The following is a 21,143-nucleotide window of genomic DNA, read 5'->3' as shown; positions in this document are numbered from 1 at the left end:
CTACCATATGACCCAGCAATTGCACTACTAGGTATTTATCCAAAGGTTAAAAAAATGCTGATTCAAAGGGGCACATGCACCCCAATGTTTATAGCAGCGCTATCAACAAAACCAAATTATGGAAAGAGCCCAAATGTCCATTGACTGATGAATGGATAAAGAAGATGTGGTATATATATATATATATATATATATATATATATATATATATATATATACATACATACAATGGAATACTACTTGGTGATAAAAAAGAACAAAATCTTGCCATTTGCAACAACGTGGATGGAACTAGAGTGTATTATGCTAAGTGAAATAAGTCAGTTAGAGAAAGACAAATATATGATTTCACTCATATCTGTAATTTAAGAAACAAAACAGATGTGCATAGGGGAAGGGAAGAAAAAATAAGATAAAGAGAGGGAGGCAAAACATAAGAGACTCTTAAATACAGAGAACAAACTGAAGGTTGCTGGAGGGGAGGTGGGTGGGGGGGATAGGTTAAATGGGTGATGGGCATTAAGGAAGGCACTTTTAAGGATGAGCACTGGGTGTCAGATGTAAGAGATGATTCACTGGGTTCTACTCCTGAAACCAAAACTACACTGTATGGTAACTAACTTGAATATAAGTAAAAAAATAAGATGAATTAGTGCTGGAGATATAATGTACAACATGGTGATTATAGTTAATAGTATTATTATATGTTATACTTGAAAGTTGCTAAGAGAGTAAATCTTAATGTTCTCATCCTCACATCCCCCACACAAGGTAATTATATGAGTTGTCAGATGTATCAGCTGAGTTTATTGTGTTAATCATTTCACAATGTATTTGTGCATCAAATGATCATGTTGTATATCTTAGACTTATACAATTTAATATGTCAATTATATATCAATAAATTTGGGGAAAAACACATATGTAAAATGTGTTTTTGTGTTTCCAAGCATGGAGAGTATCTTAGTTATCTTTTTTTTGATATATAATTGAAATTTTCTGTAACATAGAAATGTCAACTTTGAAATTTGCTGAGACTTTCTCTACAGACTACCATGTACTTAATATCTGTAAAGTATTCTGTGTGCTTGAGAAGTGTATTTTCCATCTAAGTGCAGTGTTTATATGAGGCTTTTGATTCAAGATTATGATTTCTGTTATTCAAATCTTTCTTCTTATTTTTTCTGTTTAATATATTGAGTAATAAGAGAGGTACATGAAGTAATACACTTAGTAAAGCTTTCAAATTTACTTTTCAGATTTGTAATTTTTTTCCTTCATATATAAGTTGAAGGTATGTTACCAAATGCATATAAATTTAGAACTGTTATATAACTTCCTCATTAGTGAAAGCTTCTATTTATATATATAATACTTATATATATATATATATATAAATTGTAATGCTTATATATAAATTTATATGTAAATATTTTAAAATAAGGTAGGGAATATCAATCTACTTAATATTAAGGCTTAGTATCAGTACAGTATTCAAGTCATGATGGTTCTGTCTTGACAGATCAATGGAACCCAAAGGATTTATTGAAAAGTTGCACACACAATTCAGTGGAGGAAAGACAGCCTTTTCACCAAATGGTGTTAGAGTAAGTGGATATCCATAGACAATAATAATAATAATAATAATTTAGAAACCTCAACCCAGTCCTTATACCTTATACAAAAATTATTTCAAAATAGATCACAGACTTAAAGGTAAAATGTTAAAGTATACAGTTTAGGAGAAAACATGAGAAAATCTTTAGCATCTAGAGCTTGGTGAAGAGTTTAGACTTGATACTGAAAGCATGTTTCACAAAAGGAAAAACTGATAAATTAGGTAAATCAATAAAAATCGATAAATTTGCATTCATCAAAATTAAAAACATTTTCTCTGCAAAAGACCCTGTTAAGGGGATAAAAAAAAATTATAGACTAGGAGGAGTACCTGGGTGGTTCACTTGAATTTGGCTCAGGTCATGATCCCAGGGTTGTGGGATCCAGCCCCATGTCGGGCTCCATGCTGAGTGTGGAGCCTGCCTGGCATTCTCTCTCTCTCTCTCTCTCTCTCTCTCTCTCCTCCTCCCCCCTCCCACTTGCATGTGCTCTCTCTCTTTAAACAAACAAATACTCAAACAAAAATTATTGATGGGGAGATAATGTTTGTAAACAACTTCTGATAAAGGGACATAATTATTACATTTACTATGTGTAAATAACTCTCAAAACTGAATTTGAAAAATAATTAATCTAATTAAAAATTGGGCAAAAGACATTATCACACATGCCACCAAAAAGGACACACCAATGACAAATAATCACATGAAAATATGTTCAATATCATTAGCCATTAGGGAAATACAAATTAAAAACAAAATGAAATATCATTACATATCTATCAAAATGACCAAAATAAAAATTAGTCCTAACACCAAATGCTGGCAAGGATATAGAGAAAAACGGTTCATTGCTCATGGGAAGTTAAAGGGTATAGCCACTCTAGAAAATGGTTTGGATGTTTATTCTAAAACTAAAAATATTCTTTCCAAAAAACCTAACAACTGCATTCTTGAGCGTTTTCCCAGAGAATAGACCTCAGTTCATGCAAAAACCTGTGTACAAATGTTTGTAGCAGCTCTGTTCATATTAACCAAGAACTGGAATCAACCCAAATGTCCCTCAATGGGTACATGCTTAAACAAACATTGGTAAATAAAAAGTAGCAAACTATTGACCACATACTTGAATGGGTTTAAATGTAATTAAATGGAGTAGAAAAAGTCAATCTCAAAACTTTACACAATGTATGATTCTATTTATATAACATTTTAAAAAAGATTCTTGAATTATATTGAGAGAGAGAGAGAGAGAGAGAGAACAAGCAGGGAAGGGCAGAGATAGAAGGAGAGATAGAATCTCAAACAGGCTCAGCTCTGTCAGCACAGAGCCCAATGCAGGGCTCGAACTCACGAACCATGAGATCATGACCTGAGCCTAAACCAAGAGTCAGATGCTTAACTGAGCCAACCAAGTGCCCCTATATAACATTTTTGAAATAACAAAGAAGTTGACATGGAGAAAAGATTAGTGGTTGTTAAGGGTTAGAGATTGTGCAGTGGGAGGGAATGGGTATGGATATAAAGTGATAGCATGAGGGAGTCTTGTGGGTTGGAAGAGTTCTGAATCTTGATTACGGCCATAGTCACATGTAACTACACATGTGATATAAGTGCGTGAAAATACACACACATACACACACACAAGTACTTGCATAATTGGTGAAATCTGAATAAGTTCTGTGGATTGTACCAATGTCAACTTCCTGATTTTGATAAAGTATTATATTTATATAAAATGTTAACATTGGACATCTTTGTTAGGGGTGTTTAGGACCTCCCTGTACATTCCTTTGTAACTTCCTGTGAATTTACAAATATTTCAAAATAAAAAGATTTTGAAAAGTTGTATTTACAATATTTTGAGGGGCGCCTGGGTGGCTCAGTTGGTTGGGTGGCCGACTTTGGCTCAGGTCATGATCTCACTCTGGGCTGGCAGCTCAGAGGCTGCAGCCTACTTCAGATTCTGTGTCTTCCTCTCACTCTACCCCTCCCCTGCTCATGCTCTGTGTCTCTCTGTCTCTCAATAATAAATAAATGTTAAAGAAAAAAAAATAAATAAAAAATAAAAAAATATTTTGAAATTATTTTGCTACTGTACAGAACAAGCAGATTTGATGATGTCAATATTATTTTCAAACTTGTATGCTTTAAGCACTAAAGATAAGCCATAACTCATTCCTAAACATAAAAGTGACTTGAGCAATCAAGAACAGAGGACAGAATTTTATAATCCTTCCATAGGTACTACTTTATAGCCATGATAAAGATTGAAGGGAGAAGGGAGAAATACATAAATAATTAGTGCAAAAATGATAGTCAAAATATTTAACAACTTTTATGGTCTGGACACTAACCAATCAGAGTAGAGTAGGATCAATTAGAACAGATGTCAGCCATAAATGGCAGAATTTGGTATCGACGTGAAGCAGTGGAATATCCAACTGATATGATTTATTTTGGTTTGATTTTATTATTTCCTCCGCAAAAGATTTATATTCCTAAAGTGTTGGATTTCTTATACTGGAAAGGGTACTATGTCATTGGGTGAAGCATACCTCAAAGTGCTGCTATAAAATATCATGACTAATATGAATAATTATCAGTTAGCAAAATAAGAACTACTTGTATTAAGATATTTGAAATTTCCTCAATTTTTTTTTACAAAGCACCCTAAATATCAGTATAAAAACAAGTAACATTGAAATTAGTTTGCTCATAATATTTAAAGATAGGAGTTTAACATATAAATGACTTTTCAATTTTAAGTTTTTGTATCTGGATAGTTAATATATTTGGAGTCTGTTTTTCTGAACTTTTCCTAGTGGAAAAATTTCAAGGTGCTTTATAAACATAATCTTGGCAGGTTTATCAGATTAGGAAAACAAATATTCAAAGATGAAATTGATTTCATCCTATTTATTCTTGAGAAATTAAGATTACTAATTATCAATACAAATTTAATGAGACAACAGGCCAAAGCCACTATTTAAAAAAGAAATAAACTATGCACTCTAGAACAGAATGTGAACTATGCAAATAAAAGTATGAGTTTCTAATCTGTGTGACAGTTAAGAAATTCACTTAAGAAATGACCTAAAACTACATACAGATGGCTAACAGACATGTGAAAACATGCTCAACATCACTTATCATCAGGGAAATATGAATCAAAACTACACCCAGATATCACCTCACACCTTCCAGAATGGCTAAAATTAACAACACAGGAAGCAACAGACGTTGGAGAGGATGTAGAGAAAGGGGAACCCTCTTAAATTGTTGGTAGGAATGCAGACTGGTGTAGCCACTCTGGAAAACAGTATGGAGGTTCCACAAAAAGTTAAAAATAGAACTACCCTACAATACAGCAATTGCACTACTAGGTAGTTACTCAAAGGACTCAAAAATACCAAATGGAAGGGACACATACACCCTGATGTTTATAGCAGTATTATCAACAATAGCCAAATTATGGAAAGAGCCCAAATGTCCATTGACTGAAGAATGGATAAAGAACTGGTGTGTGTGTGTGTGTATAATATTAATATATATAAATTTATTATATATAAGGAATATTACTCAGTCATCAAAAGTGAAATCTTGCCATTTGCAATGACATGGATAGCAGTAGAGTATTATGCCAAGTGAAATAAGTCACTCAGAGAAAGGCAAATACCATATGATTTCACTCACATGTGGTATTTAAGAAACAAAACAGATGAACATAGGAAAAAAGAGAGAGGCAAACCAGAAGACAGACTCTTAACTATAGAGAATGAACTAAGGGTTTCTGGAGGGGAGGTGGGCAGGAGGATGGGTTAAGTGGATAATGGGTATTAAGGAGGTCACTTGTGATGAATATTGGGTGTTGTATGTAACTAATGAATCACTAAATTTTACACCCGGAACTAATATTACACTGTATGCTAACTGGAATTTAAATAAAAAACTTGAAAAAGAAAAAAAAAAGAAATGACCTAAAACAAATTAATGTTTTCTATTATTTTAGGAGGCAACCTCCTTCTCCTGAATAAAAAATTCACTTAATAAATATTACAACACATAGCTTATGCTGTCTTCATTCATGAGCATTTTGGACACCATTTTTTTTTTAAAGATAGATTAAGTAATATCTCAAAACTTTACTTAATGCCGATGGAAATGCAGTTCTCATGTAGGTAACCAGGTGAAGATTATGTGATTTTTGTTTTATAGTAACATGACAAAACTCCTTTATAATTCATAGACATAGAATATAAGAACTAAGCCACCCAGTTTGTACAGCTGTGATTACAACTTTGGGAGCATTTAAAGCCATTCTAACAGAATGGAGAGGGACAAGCTCCAGTCTATTGATATTAGGCTGGAATTAGGTAGGTGGATAATTTTAGCCTACATGGGTTGTCTATTTCCAGCTCTCCAGGACACTAGAGTAACTGAAGGCTCTTAAGGTAGACCAACTATTCTGAATTCTTCCCCTTGTCTTCTATGAGGCTAATTCGTTGGCTCAGAACACACCAGAAGGAAAAGAAAGGAGCAGTTACTGAGAGCCTGTGGTTCCATAAACACTGTCCCTCTTATATGTGTAACTAAATCAGCATGAAACAGATATCCTTCCCATTTTACAGGTAAAAAAGCCTAGGCTCTCAGAAATTAAGCATGTTGCCCAAGAACCCACAGATTTGTGTTTGGAATAGAGCCTTCCTAGACACCAACTTTCACATGATTTCCTCTCCTGAATGTGATAGTTTAATTACATTTCAGCTTTAAGAAAAGAATAGCCCTATAAGGTTTGAATCATTTTTGATATTTCCCCTAGTTCAGTGATTCATGGGGGATGTGTCACCACTGGGATGTCTGTGATTGGAAATGTCTCAGGAGAAACCCCTTGGTACTAATTCTGATGGCCAAGGACAAATATGATGATGTTTTATGTACACAGTTCACTGATCTTGCATCCTAATTATTTAATAGTTAACTGCTGTTTCTGTGGTCTTGTAAAAGACTATATTGGCTTGTTAAACAGCACTCTCCCAAATACTAATATTAGTATCCAGCAGTAGGTGGAGACTTTTTTCTGCTATGTAGACTGGTGCTAAAACTCTAAAAATGCAGAGTGATGACAAATGCACAGAATGGAGTGACTTCATTATTTTCAACTGTATTGTGAAAGACAGTACGCTTTCATGTTCAGTAGCAGCATTATTCAGTAGCAGCATTATCCTTCAAATAATAATCAAAACGATTGCTTTGTTGTCAATACAGTAAGTGATTGTACAGAGCAACCTATGTTTCCCTTTCCCCCTTGATAACAATAAGAAAACATTTCCTAGTTTTTTCGTTAGCCCAAGAACAATTTAAATCAGTTGATACCTCCCTTCCATCTTTCACTCAGCTTCTTCTTTTAATAGTTGACCAAGGAATTAACTTTACACACTGATGTAAACAAACCTAAAAATGCCAATGTGTACAGGTCCCTATCTACATCCACATGTACATATGTACATTTCTAATAGTATGCATGCATATACAACATCATGGGATTTAATTTTGAGAGAGTAAAAGGTTAATTATAATAATAATAAAGAATTTATGGTATGCAACCCAGTAAGGTGTGAAATGTTCACTTTAAAAATTACTGCACTAAAACTTGCTTCTAGGTAGATGGAGTGAGAAGCTTATAAGCCATGAGAACACATAGAAAATCTATACAAAATGCAAAAACTAAACATTTTAAAGAGAAACAACAGGTCTAAGATTCCAAAGAGGAGAAAAGTGGAGAGGCGAGGGAAGATTTTGCAGCTGATTTTGATTCTGGGCTGTGGGAAGGCTCTAGACTTGGTCTAGGTAGAAGGCCAAGGCTGGAGGTTAGGGAAACGAGCAGAACATGGAGTCCTGAGGGACTGGAGTGACAAAATATATTCTCGAGAGATTTTAAACACACAACCCATTATCCCATGATAACATCTGTCAGATTAAGATGCTTCAAGGTCTAGGGGCAAAAAGCTAAGCAAAAACTCCTGAAATGCACCACAGATTTTTGGCAGTCTTGCAATACTAAGGAGAAAAAATATTTTCATTTTTACTTTTTTTAAGTTTATTTATTGATACTGAGAGAGGGAGGGCCCAACACAGAGCTCAAACTCAAGGCATGAGATCATGACCTGAGCCAAAATCAAGAGTTGACACTTGAGCTACCCAGGCGCCCAACTGAGCTACCCAGATGCCTGAAAAACATTATTTTTAAAATATTGGAATTCAAGGGGCACCTGGGTGGCACAGTCAGTTGAATGTCCGACTTCGGCTCAGGTCATGATCTCACAGCTGGTGGGTTTAAGCTCCACATCGGGCTCTGTGCTGACAGCTAGGAGTCTGGAGCTGCTTCAGATTCTGTCTCCCTCTCTCTCTGCCCCTCCCCCGCTCATGCTCAGTCTCTCTCTCTCTCTCAAAATAAATAAACATTAAAAAAATATAAAAAAATATTGGAATTTAAGATCTGCCAAGAGGAAAGCCCCACACGAACACACTAGGTCTGGGTTTGTCCTGTGGATCAAATTCAGTTTGCCCTTATTTTCTGTATGGTCCATAAGTGAGGAACAATTTATATACTTTTAAACGGCTGCAAAACAAAACAACAAGAGAACCGAATTTTGAAACTCAAATTCTGAAACTATAGGAAACTCAAATTCTCTGTTCACGAGAAAAGCTTTATCAGAATACATCCATGCCCTTTATTTATATATTGATTTTGCCTTTTTGCACAATGAGTAGTTACCAGACTGGATGACCTGCAAAGCCTAAAATACAGGCTACCTGACCCTTTACAGAAAATGCTTGCCGACCTGCAATAGGCTGTTAGTTGAAAACCCTGGGCAAACATCCTAAGAACAGGAACAAACCAGAGATAAATTGAGTCTTACCAAAACTCAACCCAACCTCCTACTGGCCCAACTCCAGAATCAGCCTCCACTCTATCTCACTGGCATAAGAAGGATAAATCTTTGCTGGAGAAAGATATTAGCATCTTGAGCCTCTATAATTTTTTAGACACATTTTACACATATTTCACCATTCAGAAAATGACTTTGTTTGGTCTGAGTGGAACTGTGATACGTGCAAGAAGCCTGACTTCAGTGGTGAGCGCAACAAAAATGCATTAACATCCAACACTGAAACATGCAATTTTAACCCATGTTTAAAAAAAAAAGAAAGAAAAAGAAAACAGAAGTAACAGTATTACCTAAAAGCACTTTTCTTGGTAAGAAAACTTAAAATATGTGTCTGGAAAATACAGTATTCTAACTAATTAGATGTTAATTACCATTATAAACCATTCCAATAATATATGGAATAAAATCCAGAAATTATTCATTTTGTAGAGAATGAAAACAAATAGTAATTGACCAGTTATAAGTCATTGTGAACAACAAGACTGTATTCTAGGGCTTGGTTTTCAATGATATGTACTTTACAGACACTGGCATCATATTTTAGGTATCTACCATCATGAGAAGGCAGACAAGTGCAGATGTGGGAAAAACTGGTAACACTGGAATACTATAATTATGCAATGTCTTTATGTCTACATCTCTCCCAGAATTTTTAAATTTCATTTTAATAGCTTTTGCTAATGAAAAGAATAACTCAAAGGAACGAGAGAGCTGAGAAGTTCAATATGTCAAAGAAGTGCAAATCGTTAAACTCATTTTAGTTAGGACATACTAAGGCTTTACATCTGTGGCAAAAGTAAATAGTAACTTCCGTATATAACAGATCATGCCATTTTAATTTATAACCTATCACAATTTGCAGCACATGCCTTACTGGTGTCAATGAAATATACAACCTAATGGTGCTCGAAAATCCAGGGCACATAATAATTTTATGTGATTCAACCACCTGCAGTGGCACTATCACACAGAAGGCACACAGATATAGCTATGACTATAAAATATAACATAGATAGTGATTAAAAAATGGATATTTATGCATCAAAATATGTACACACAAATTGTATACTGTAATTTTTAATTTAACTCAGTGTATAATTAGCTTGTGAACAGTTATCTAATAGAAATGAACAATGCCAGCATTACCTGAGAGTGCCAGAATTAACATTAAAAGGAAAGGACTTTTAGAATTAGAGAATTTTTAAAAGGTGGACTTTTTAAAAACTTTTTTGAAAGTTTAAATTCTCCTCATCACTTTCTCCACCTTTAAGAACTCCTCAATGATAGATGCGTCTGAACAGGGCTCTGATAGCTTGATGAGATAAAGGCTTGATTGTGGTCAAATAATAAATCATCAGGAGAGTATGCTATTTATCATTTTAGCTAAACTTGAAGTGTTCTTTTAGCATTAAACTCGATATCTTTAAAAATTATAAGTATTATCTATAACAGACTTCATCTAAATAATTTACTAATTTCAAAACAAGGGTTACACTCATGTAATCCTCAAGATTGTTTAAAAGCATTCTTCACATACATGAGAACAGTCAATTTTTAAGCAAGTTAATATTATTACATTGCAAACTAGAAAATACTAAGGATAACCCAGGACATTCATACAATTGGCTATTTTATTTAAATGTTTGATTAAAAGAAAGTAGCCATGTGTATGTATAGATCTTAATAACTAGCAGAATAACTAGCCTCTGAACACAAAAATCCATATCATTTATAGTTCCACAATAGTGTTTCTCTATACATCATGTTTGATTCCAGTGAAAAGATCAGAGTCCTCAGAGAGACATACTGCAAACAAAAAGTCCTTAGAAGGTGGTGGAAAGTCAGGCCAGGAGTCAAAGAGAACCAACAGAGATGACAGAGATGTGATATCCGGCACAGTCTCCTCAGAGAGAAAAAGGAAAACCACATGGCACTGTTGAAATGCCGCGTTAATTCTCTCTCCTATCTGAGCATTAAATATTACATCTTTAAAATCGGTTCAACTAGATTATTGCTTCTTTAGATGAGACCCTCCTTTAAGAAACACAAACATTCTCAAAGTGCAACGCCGAAACATCATAAAAACTTAATAACCTACCATTTTCTTTGCATTCTTCTGGAGGTTTAGCCTTTTTCGCAAGTCGTGGATCCAGCCATGATGTTGTCTTTGTGTTATGGCTGAAAAGAAAAGAGATCACTCTGAACAGACACATACTGAAAGGAATCAAGTTTATTCCTTAAAAAAAAGGTGGGGGTGTTAGTCCAACAAAATTGCAATCGATACACTTAATTTGCTTACTGGTTCTAAGTAGCCCTGAAGGAGGTGTAAGAGTAATTGTGCAAGGCAGCTGTAAATTTGGCAACCTCAGCTCCCTGTCCTCAAAGCAGCTATTTTTATTAAAATCAACTAGAATGTTGCCAAGTTAACCTCATTGAAAATGCAGAACTCATCCAGAGCAAAAGGAATTTATTACAAATACAGGATTCTCCAGTTGGAAGAGCACAGTTCGCAGGCTCTGATACTGTTTCCTCACTTTTGCAAAATAATTATTTTCATCCTAAACCTGCCCTTTTCATAAATAGTTGTTTTGTTACTCCTTAACTACCAAGCTGGCAGAGGCAGTATAAAAGTGATGAAAATTACAGCATGTTCTTGGGATGCCTACATTTTCTCAAAAAGTGATTAATAGCAATTGCATTAACCCATATTTAGCTGTCTTCCATCTAAATACTTCCAACCCAGCTAGGAAGGTAGAGGATAAAAATGTCTGTATTCTAACATTTCTGGAATCGAATTTCTGGTAATTAATGGTCATTTTAATGACATTTTTGTTTTGAAAAAAGAAAGTTTTCTGGGAAGTCTTCTGTCAGAAATTTTAAAAACAGAGACGTTTTTAGAGCAATGTTTCTTAAAGAGGTCCTACAATCACCTGCATTGGAATCACCTGGTGATTAACAATACCTATTCTGGGTCTTCATAGAACTACCAAATCAGAATGTTATTGGCAAGTGCTCCAGGTGATTTTTATCCATATTAAAATTTGAGAACCTTTGAAAAGCTCAAAACTGCTCTTTGGAGCTAAAATCTTGACTGGGTACAGCTGTCTCAAATGATCTCATCTACCAATGGATGGATTATCAAGGATGTGACATTTGCGAGGGCTTCAGAAAAAGAACTAACAAAGTCACAGGTGTGGAAAGTTTGAGGTTTATACAAGGAAGAGTCAAAGGGCCAATAAATGTAACGTGAAAGAGAAAAGTAAAAAATCCTTTAGAAATAGAAATTAAAGCTGGATAACAGGAATATTTGAACACAACTGTAAGAAAGTCAGGTGATAACGATGAAAATGAAATAATAGCTTCACATATATTTTCTCTCTCTTCATTGAAATTTAACCATGTTTCTCTTTGTGTCAGAGCCATAAGTGTTAGCTAGATAACCAGATGAACAAATCTCCACTTAAAGCAAAGGTCAGAAAATTCTCCCAGGCAGTTTACTTAATAGCAAACTTCTAGAGCCCAGGTGTCTATCTCATGAAGATAATTTCAAGGCAGGGGGGAAGAAAAGGAGGAGGCAAGCTGGGCAGTGGGGAAGCAAGTCCAAGGTGTTTCTGCATATAGTGTTTTTTTGGACAAACATCCTGTCTATGTACAGAGCCATCGTCTGATTTGAAAACTGAGACATTAAGATCCTTGGGTCATGAGGTCTCTGTTCTTGAAGAAGATTCCCTTTTATTTCTGACTTTCATGTGTAGTAAAGAGAAAATACTCTCCCTCACTTTCTCCACATTTAGGAACTCCACTATGATTGATGCCTCTAAGCAGGGTTCTAATAATTTGATCAGATAAAGGCTGTGAATTTGGTCAAATTATAAATCATCAGGAGAGTGTGCTAGCTTGTTTTCTCCAAATTTGACCTTTGTAAAGTCTGACGGTGCTTTATTATAGAGTGTCAGAAGCAACTAAAGTATTGTAGACACTTTTATCTCATTCTGGTCCTCATTTATAGTCATGGACTATCATCTAGTCTTTTCCTCTGAACTAAAGACACCCATGGAAGGAGATTGTGATTACCCCAAATATGATAACGGACTGAGTTCAGTGTTTGCTGCTCCTATTTTGAAAAAGACAAATTCACTTTAAAAAATATTCTTATAGAGATGCCTTCAATTCAGTGTGTGTGTGTGTGTGTGTGTGCGCATGTGCGCGCGCGCACGCACACGCATGCATAATGTGTAAGGTTTGCTCATGTTTATGTGTTTATGTGTTAGGGAGAAATATTGGGAAGTGGGCAAGGAAAATAAATTTCCCTTCTTTTTCCACACATTTGTTTCTTCGAAATCCTTCCTCCATTATGGATAAAAGTCATTTCTTTCTAAGTGTGTAAGACAAATTCACAAAAGCAAACACGTCTATGGTGAAGTGTTAAGGAGCCATTACTAAGCCATTACAGGAAGTCAAATTACCATTTCTATATCACACCACCATCGGTCTCAAATACTGGCTAATTTTGTAGAAAACTGTGAGTTTCCTAGCTTTCCTGAGTTTCTACAAAGCATTTCATTACAGGATGATTTCTTTGAGGTTGAACTAGCATTAATGGTATATCACTTTAATACATTTTGGCAGATGGAGTCTCTTATAGTTAACGGCATTTTTAGCTGATCGTCTGAAGTGATTCTGAAAGAAATGTGGGTAGCAGTCTTAAACATCACATGAAGATACAGTGCAGCGTTTTTCAATACTGACTCTCCCCAGCCTTGTAATTTGCGTGCTTCTTCAAGATGACTTACAAAGGGGATATTTTTAATGCATTTGGGAGACAACAGAACAAGTGGCTTTTCTACTTCCCTTAAATTATATATTTTTAACCTCAACAATTACCTTTGAAGATAGGATTAAACATTGGATAGGAAACAGTGTACTAAATGGGATCACTGAGGGACTTTTCACAATCTACATACCACGTTTCCTCAAGTTTGAGGATATGATTTCCTTTTACTTCCACTGCTAAAGTAGATTCAAACAGGACATCAGTTTTCTGTGTCTATTAAATTGTGTGGAACACAAATGACAAGACGGTAAGAGGCTAATCTTATATAATCTTATATTCTGATACTAGTTTCTTTAACAGACACACATACACACATATATGCTGCATTTGCAAAGAACTTTTTTTTCCCCTAGCTGGGGAATGGAACAAATATTTTCTAGGAATGTTGAATCATAATATCCTACTACTGTATGTATTTTTATGGATATAGTTAATGTAATGATCATGAAAATTGAGAGATTAAGTGAATACAAGTCAGTAGCTATTCAAGTTCAGTCAATGCCATATTAAAAAAATCTGGATAAAAACCTTAATAAATGGTTTACCCAAACTTTTCCCTGATGTTAAACCATATAATAAATCTATCTGGAGGAGTGGAACAAGCCAGAAGTGGAATTTCTTTCAACTCCGTAATTCTAGTTTAAATTTGTAACAGAATGGTCTTGAAGATGTGATAGGCTGACTTATAATGAATTAGAGATTTCTGTATTTTTTTTGTAAGTTTAACCTTTGACAACCTGACAAAAGCAGCAGGTTAAATAATAACATCTTATCTTCCTGGGGAAACATTCTTCTCACACAGAAAATGCTTCACCTCGACAGCAAAAGCCACTGACATTATGGTGCATACACCTTGAAAAGTTATTATCTTGTAACATTTCCTGATTGTCTACTTGGTCAGGGACTGTACTAGAACTTTCATACTCATTACCTCATTTAATGCTAATGAGCCTTTTTGGCTACAGATTTTTAACTCCATTTTTATAGACAGAGAAACAAAAGTTCAGAGAAGGTAAGCAACTTGCCCAAGGTTATGAAGCTAGTATGTGAAACCAAAAGAGGTAGCATTAAACCCAGATATATCTGATTCCCAAGTCCAAGTTCCTTTTTCTTTAAGTTTATTTATTTATTTATTAAAAATTTTTAAATGTTTATTTAATTTTGAGAGAGAGAGAGAGAGCAAGTGAAGGAGGGTCCGAGAGAGAGGGAGACACAGAATCTGAAGCAGGCTCCAGGCTCTGAGCTGTCAGCACAGAGCCCGATGCAGGGCTCGAACTCACAAGCCATGAGATCATAACCTGAGCCAAAGCTGGGCGCTTAACTGACTGAGCCACCCAGGTGCCCCTATTTATTTTTGAGAGAAAGAGTGAGTTTGAGCAGGGGAGGGGCAGAGAGACAGGGAGAGAGAGAATTCCAAGCAGGCTCTACACCATAAGCGCCGAGCCCCATGTGGAGCTCAATCTCACAAACTGTGAGATTGTGATCTGAGCTGAAATCAAGAGTCAGATGCTTAACTGACTGAGCAACGTAGATGTCCCCCCAAGTCCAAGTTTCTTATGCTCTGAAACCAGAGGCATACTAAACCTAACATTTTGCTTTTTACACTGAATTGCTTTATCTCACTCCCTTGGAGAATAGTCAAAGATCTTTTTTTTCTCAGAGCCTTTGCCAATAGTTAGGAAGTGGAGACATTTATCTCCTGTTTGAGGATAGTAATCACGACCTCAGAACCTTTGTTGAATGCCTTGTACTTAGTAGGTATTATATTAAATTGCAGTTGCCTAGAGATGAAAGAGAGAACTTATGACTGAGGAGGCACAGATAATATCACTGAAAACATTTTTTTCCTTATAAACTTGAATTTTCCATTCAGATCACTTTCAAGTCAAATGTTCTCCATTCAAATATGAATTATTTCCAGGGGGAACTAAGCTGGTGCCACAGTAAGAGGACCCTAGGCTTGTCTATCCCTCAAATGCAACTAGATAACTATCAAATAATCCTAAATACCTCAGAAATCAACCTGAATATTTTCCCTAAAGTCTTAAAATTCCTGATTTATATAATCTACATATAAATATTAGGTATTGGAAGCTATACTAAAGAATTAGGTTAACAAAACTGCTATCAAATGGGTGGAGTGTTTTCATATACATCATGCCACACTCTGTTGTCCATTCCATTCTTTCATTATATTTTCCCAGACTACAAGCCCTTATCAGTTTCTTATCATACATTAGGTGGATCCTTAAGGGTGATCCAATCTAAACGTGTCTGTAAGACATCTTCCTTCTATTCATCTTCTTTCTATTTCCTTTTCCGCTCCTCTGTCCTACTTTTATATTGCCACCTAGATAAAAATAATGTTTTCTTTCTTTCTTTCCTTCCTTCCTTCCTTCCTTCCTTCCTTCCTTCCTTCCTTCCTTTCTCTCTCTCTCTTTCTTTCTTTCTTTCTTTCTTTTTTTCTTTCTTTCTTTCTTTCTCCTTTTTCTTTCTCTCTCTCTCTCTCCTTTCTTTTCTTTCTTTCTCTCTCTTCTTTCTTTCTCTCTCTCTTCTTTCTTTCTCTCTCCTTTCTTTCTCTCTCTCTTCTTTCTTTCTTTCTTTCTTTCTTTCTTTCTTTCTTTCTTTCGTTTCTTTCTTCTTTTTTATAAAGAGCACAAGAGAGAGTATGCTCAAGACAGCACAAGTGCGGAAGGGGCAGAGGAAAAGAGAGAATCTCACACAGGCTCCACAATCAGCACAGAGCCTGACGCAGTGCTTGTTCTCACCATTGTCAGATCATGATCTCAGCCAAAATCAAGACCCAGAAGCTCAACTGGCTGACCCACCCAGGTGCCTCTAAAATAATGTTTTCAATACTGCACAGATGTTAGATGATGTTTCACTAACTGAAATTTTATTAGTGGAATAAAAAACTTCTATTATCAAACATACTCCTTTGTTGCATTTTCTCTAAAAATATTAACAGACTTAAAACAGTTATAAAACACTGAATTTAAAAAAGCCTCCGACAGGGGTGCCTTGGTGGCTCAGTCAATTAAGCATGTGACTCTTGGTTTTGGCTCTAGTCATGATCTCATGATTTGTGGGACTGAGCCTCAAGTGGGGCTCTGCCCTGAGTTCAGAGCCTGCTTGGGATTCTCTCTCTCACTTTCTCTCTGCCCCTCCCCCACTCATTCCTTCTTCCTCTCTTTCACTCAAAATAAGTAAATAAACATCAAATTTTTTTTAAAAAAATAAGTAAAAATTCCTCCTACAAAGCCGACTCTGAATCATAGCCTTTAACTGAATTATAACTTTAACTTTACATAGTCAAAATGTATTTTCACCTGGGGAATACTGTATTAGAAGAATAATCAGAGATTGAAGTGAATGATATTTGACTGCATGAAGCATAATCTTTTGAACAAGGTTTAAACAAGGTCCAGGTAAATATTTTATTGTCTATTGGACAGTTCAAAATGTGTTTGGATGTTGAAGTTTCAATAGCAGGTGTCATACAGGTTCAGAGACAATAATCACAGAGATTACTGACTACATTTTACATAATTTTAAAAATAAATGTTAGTTCTTTTTTTTTTTTTAAGTAATCTTTAACCCAATGTGGGGCTCAAACTCATGACCCTGAGCCAATATCAAGAGTCACATGCTCCACCAGCTGAGCCAGCCATGGGCCTCTAAGTGTTAGTTCTTAAAAGTATATAAATTGATTACATTTTATATCATAGTCAATGAAATCCTCAGGATGGTGACATCATTTTCCGGAAGACTGTCTTTCTCCTTTATATCATATTTCCAAAAAGAAGATTACAGGGACTGACTGGATACATCTAATTGATACTGAACAGTAGGAGCTTTTTCATTCAAGGATCCATTTTTCATAGTACTACTATTTTTCCTCTTTATACTTGGTAATTTACATAAAAAGATATTGTCAATGACCTCTATAATGGTTGTTTCTTAAATAATATTTTAAAATATTTATTGATCATGTGAATGTGTGAGTTTGCCATCATATTATCTTTCATATGTTTAGAAAACATTTTTTTAAAATTTTTTTTACTGTTTATTTATTTTTGAGACAGAGAGAGACAGAGCATGAATAGGGGAGGGTCAGATCGAGAGGGAGACACAGAATCCAAAGCAGGCTCCAGGCTCTGAGCTATCAGCACAGAGCCTGACGCGGGGCTCGAACCCACAAACCATGAGATCATGACCTGAGCCGAAGTCGGACGCTTAACTGACTGAGCCACCCAGGCACCCCTAGAAAACATTTTTGAGAGGTTTTATTATAAATATAGTTTTGGATATTGTGACTGTGAGCTGCATACAGTTTTGTTTAAAACATATTATTTTCTGTCTGGGGATTGCACTGGAATCTTGTGTGGCACAAGAAAAAAGAATATGAAACAAAATCAATATCTCTACTGTTTTGTAATACAAATTACAAAGAGTAAGCACAGACCACATTTTGTGACTGGTGGGAATGTGCCGAGTTGAGGATGTGAAAGCTGGAGTTGCTGCACCCTCAAAAATTGGTTTTGCTTTTCTTTCCAATAAGTTTCCCAAGTATTCTCTCCACTATTTCATAAATAAAAGTTTTTAATTTGTTTGAAATGGCAATCAGTGATTTACTGAACACTTAAGGAGATACAGAAACATGAACACAGGAGGAAACAGATTATATGTGTGTCTTCCTGAGAATTGAAAAGCAAATTCATCCTGGACAGTGATTTAGGAAACCATGCGCAGCTATGACATTTTTCACAGATGTGATTTTCAGTTTCAAAAGCCTGCTTTTAAAAATCTATTATTTAAGATGACACAGCGTTCAGTGCCATTCAGGGAGATGGTAGTAAACAAATAGGTTCTTGTTGTCATTTTGTTTTTTGCCAAAGGAATAGCAGTCTCTTTTATGTCACTAACTAAACTGACTCCCAAACAAAGAAGGAATTTAATGGGATTCCCAAAGCATGTCAATACAGATTAACCCTATGGCGTCTCTGCTTTATGGAACATTTAGCCTCTGGAATGGCGAACTTCTGGCCGAGAAACCTATAAACAAATACTATTTGTAATATGAAAGTTTACTTTTATTTCAGCCAATGTTTGTTTATACGGTAGAGGTAGTATGGGATAATGGCAACAGCTGTGCAAGGTGACAGGACTACGCGACCATAAGCATGTTAATTTGTCCAGGGTGCCTCAGAATCTCTATGAAGTGGGGTGTATCAAATGTTCACAAGGTGGCTATGATATAATATATACAGGCACCATGGCGAAACGATTAAGAGCAAGGACGCTGGAGAAAGACTTGTGTCCACAAAAGTATGAATCTTGTGAGTTTTGCTGATGACTTGCATTCCTAGGGTTTATTGTTATTATTTTTTAAGTTATTTATTTACTTATTTTGAGAGAGAGAGAGAGGTGGGGAGGGACAAAGAGAGAGGGAGACAGAGAATCCCAAGCAGATTCTGCATTGTCAGTGCAGAGCCCAATGCGGGGCTTGAATTCACAAACTGTGAGATCATGACCTGAGCCGAAGCGGAGAGTCGGACGCTTTAACCAACTGGACCACCCAGGGGCCTCTCTATTCCCATGCCAAACATATGGTATGTGCCCTACAAAGATGTGTTGAGTAAATGGAGTCAAAGCATCTTGGCTTTGTGAATTCTGGAATATGTGACCACAAACAAATTACTTACTTTTGCAAGCCTCAGTTTCCTAAAGTGAGAATTAAATGAGCATGGTATAAATGCTTCATATATTAGCTATTACTGTTCGGGTAACCTGAACACAGCCTGAACAAAGCTGGCACTCAGTATGTGGTAACTATTGTTACTAATTTGAATTTACAATCAATATGCCGTCTATTTTAAAAGACATTATTAATGAGGGTGATATTATGAATTAAGGAAACTACTCGTTTTAAACAATATTATTCATTGCAGAGTCTTTTGAAAATTGCTCAACATAAGACATTATGAATACTTTTAAGCATGTTTAGAGGAGAGCATTCACTCACAGTTTAAAATTCCATTGCTTAAAAATGCTTTCTCACATTGAGGAGGGCACCTGTTGGGGTGAGCACTGGGTGTTGTATGGAAAGCAATTTGACAATAAATTTCATATTAAAAATAAAAATAAATAAATAAATCAAAATGCTTTCTCAGATGTTAACTTTTTCTCATTAAATATCACTGTAAATAAAAGGAATCAGTGTTGATACATTCATCAAAGGAAGCAGTTCTGAAAAGTGTGGGAAATATAGTTGACCCATGTGTTCAGTACCAAAAACAACAAAATAACTTCTCACCTTCTAAATGTAAAACTTGTTATGTATTGAGACATATAAAGTATTTTGTAATACTGCATAAATCAATAACTATTTTAAAATATTACTGTACAGAAGACCAAAAAAATTACTCGCTATCTTAATTCAAAACCCACAGTACATATATATATATATATATATATATATATATATATATATATATATGTTTTTATTTATTTTTGAGACCGAGAGAGACAGAGCATGAGCAGGGGAAGGGCAGAGAGAGAGGGAGACACAGAATCCGAAGCAGGCTCCAGGCTCTGAGCTTTCAGCACAGAGCCCGACATGGGGCTCGAACTCACAGACTGTGAGATCATGACCTGAGCTGAAGTTGGATGCTTAACTGGCTGAGCCACCCAGGCACCCCTGTATATTTTAAATATATGTTTAAATTAACATTTCAGCAAGGTAGAGTTCCCCTCTCGTATTCAGAAATATATACATATGTGTTAGGTATTTATATTTATATATTTAAATTTTATACACAGAACCACAGAGTCCTTCTGCTTTGTTTTCCTTATTTTCTGTTTTATCACAATCTTCATCTCACAAGAGACAGAATTCAGTCAAGTGTAACGAGGGGTGTTGCCTACCAAGGGAGACCTCCCTGTAAATGACTCTCACAATGTTACCAGAGGGAAATTCTCACTGATGCCAGCTCTTCTTATTTCCCAAATCTATCTATCTTCCCTTCTGTCTGTTTTATCTTTCTCTTAACTTACTCTACTTGCCTTTCTGTCTTCTTTCTTTACCTCAACTTTGCTCCAGGACTGCAAACTTTTATATTACAAATACTATTTGTTTTCTAAGTTTCTTGGCTAAAAAATCCTGGGGCCTACCATGGGTTAGTCTCTAGATTATTGTCCCACCATGCTCCTTCTCCTGTCACTGTCTCCTGCTCTATCAGACTGTTTCCAAGGGTCTTTTATATTTACAAAAGAATTCACTGTGGTATCACTTAAAAGGCACACACAGGTCAATGACAGCAGGCTGAAATGCTGATTTTGTCAAATGTAGTTAGGAAGGAGAGGGGCATTCCAGAGCAAAGAGTGAAAGCAGTCTGGAGGGAATCCGGGAAATCTGAGGGAAAAGTAAAGCAGAGTGGGAGTGACACGCAGGCAGAGAGAAAGGAAACCAAAGTGCAAGTGGTAACGGTGTGGAAATGAGGCACTAGATGAAGAAGACACCGATCCCTCCCTAGTCTGATTTTTGAGCTCATTGCACTGAGTATTGAGATTCAAATGTAAGCGTTTCAAGAAATGAACAGATAGGGCTTGGAGTGGTCCATGGGGAGGCTGGAGTGGGGGGTGTCTTCATTCTGTTGAAGAACCTTTAAGAAGTGTATTTGCACCTGTCTTCTATAGGAATCTGCTTCCCGTCACACTCCCATTTCAGTCTTAACTCAA

General features: G+C 35.8%; 1 protein-coding gene across 14 annotated transcripts in view; it reads right to left on the bottom strand.

The window, feature by feature from the left end:
- The window catches only part of MAGI2 (membrane associated guanylate kinase, WW and PDZ domain containing 2), a 1,320,050-nt gene that overhangs the window by 446,493 nt on the left and 852,414 nt on the right, over positions 1 to 21,143 (bottom strand). For all 14 annotated transcript variants that reach the window (XM_053218549.1, XM_053218550.1, XM_053218551.1 and 11 more), the window contains one exon: positions 10,668 to 10,747. In XM_053218549.1, coding sequence (XP_053074524.1) covers positions 10,668 to 10,747 — 80 coding nt within the window. The remainder of the gene's footprint in view (positions 1 to 10,667; positions 10,748 to 21,143) is intronic.

This window comes from Acinonyx jubatus, chromosome A2 (assembly GCF_027475565.1).
Source record: "Acinonyx jubatus isolate Ajub_Pintada_27869175 chromosome A2, VMU_Ajub_asm_v1.0, whole genome shotgun sequence".
NCBI classification, from domain to species: domain Eukaryota; kingdom Metazoa; phylum Chordata; class Mammalia; order Carnivora; family Felidae; genus Acinonyx; species Acinonyx jubatus.
This window is presented reverse-complemented; position numbering and strand designations above follow the sequence as displayed.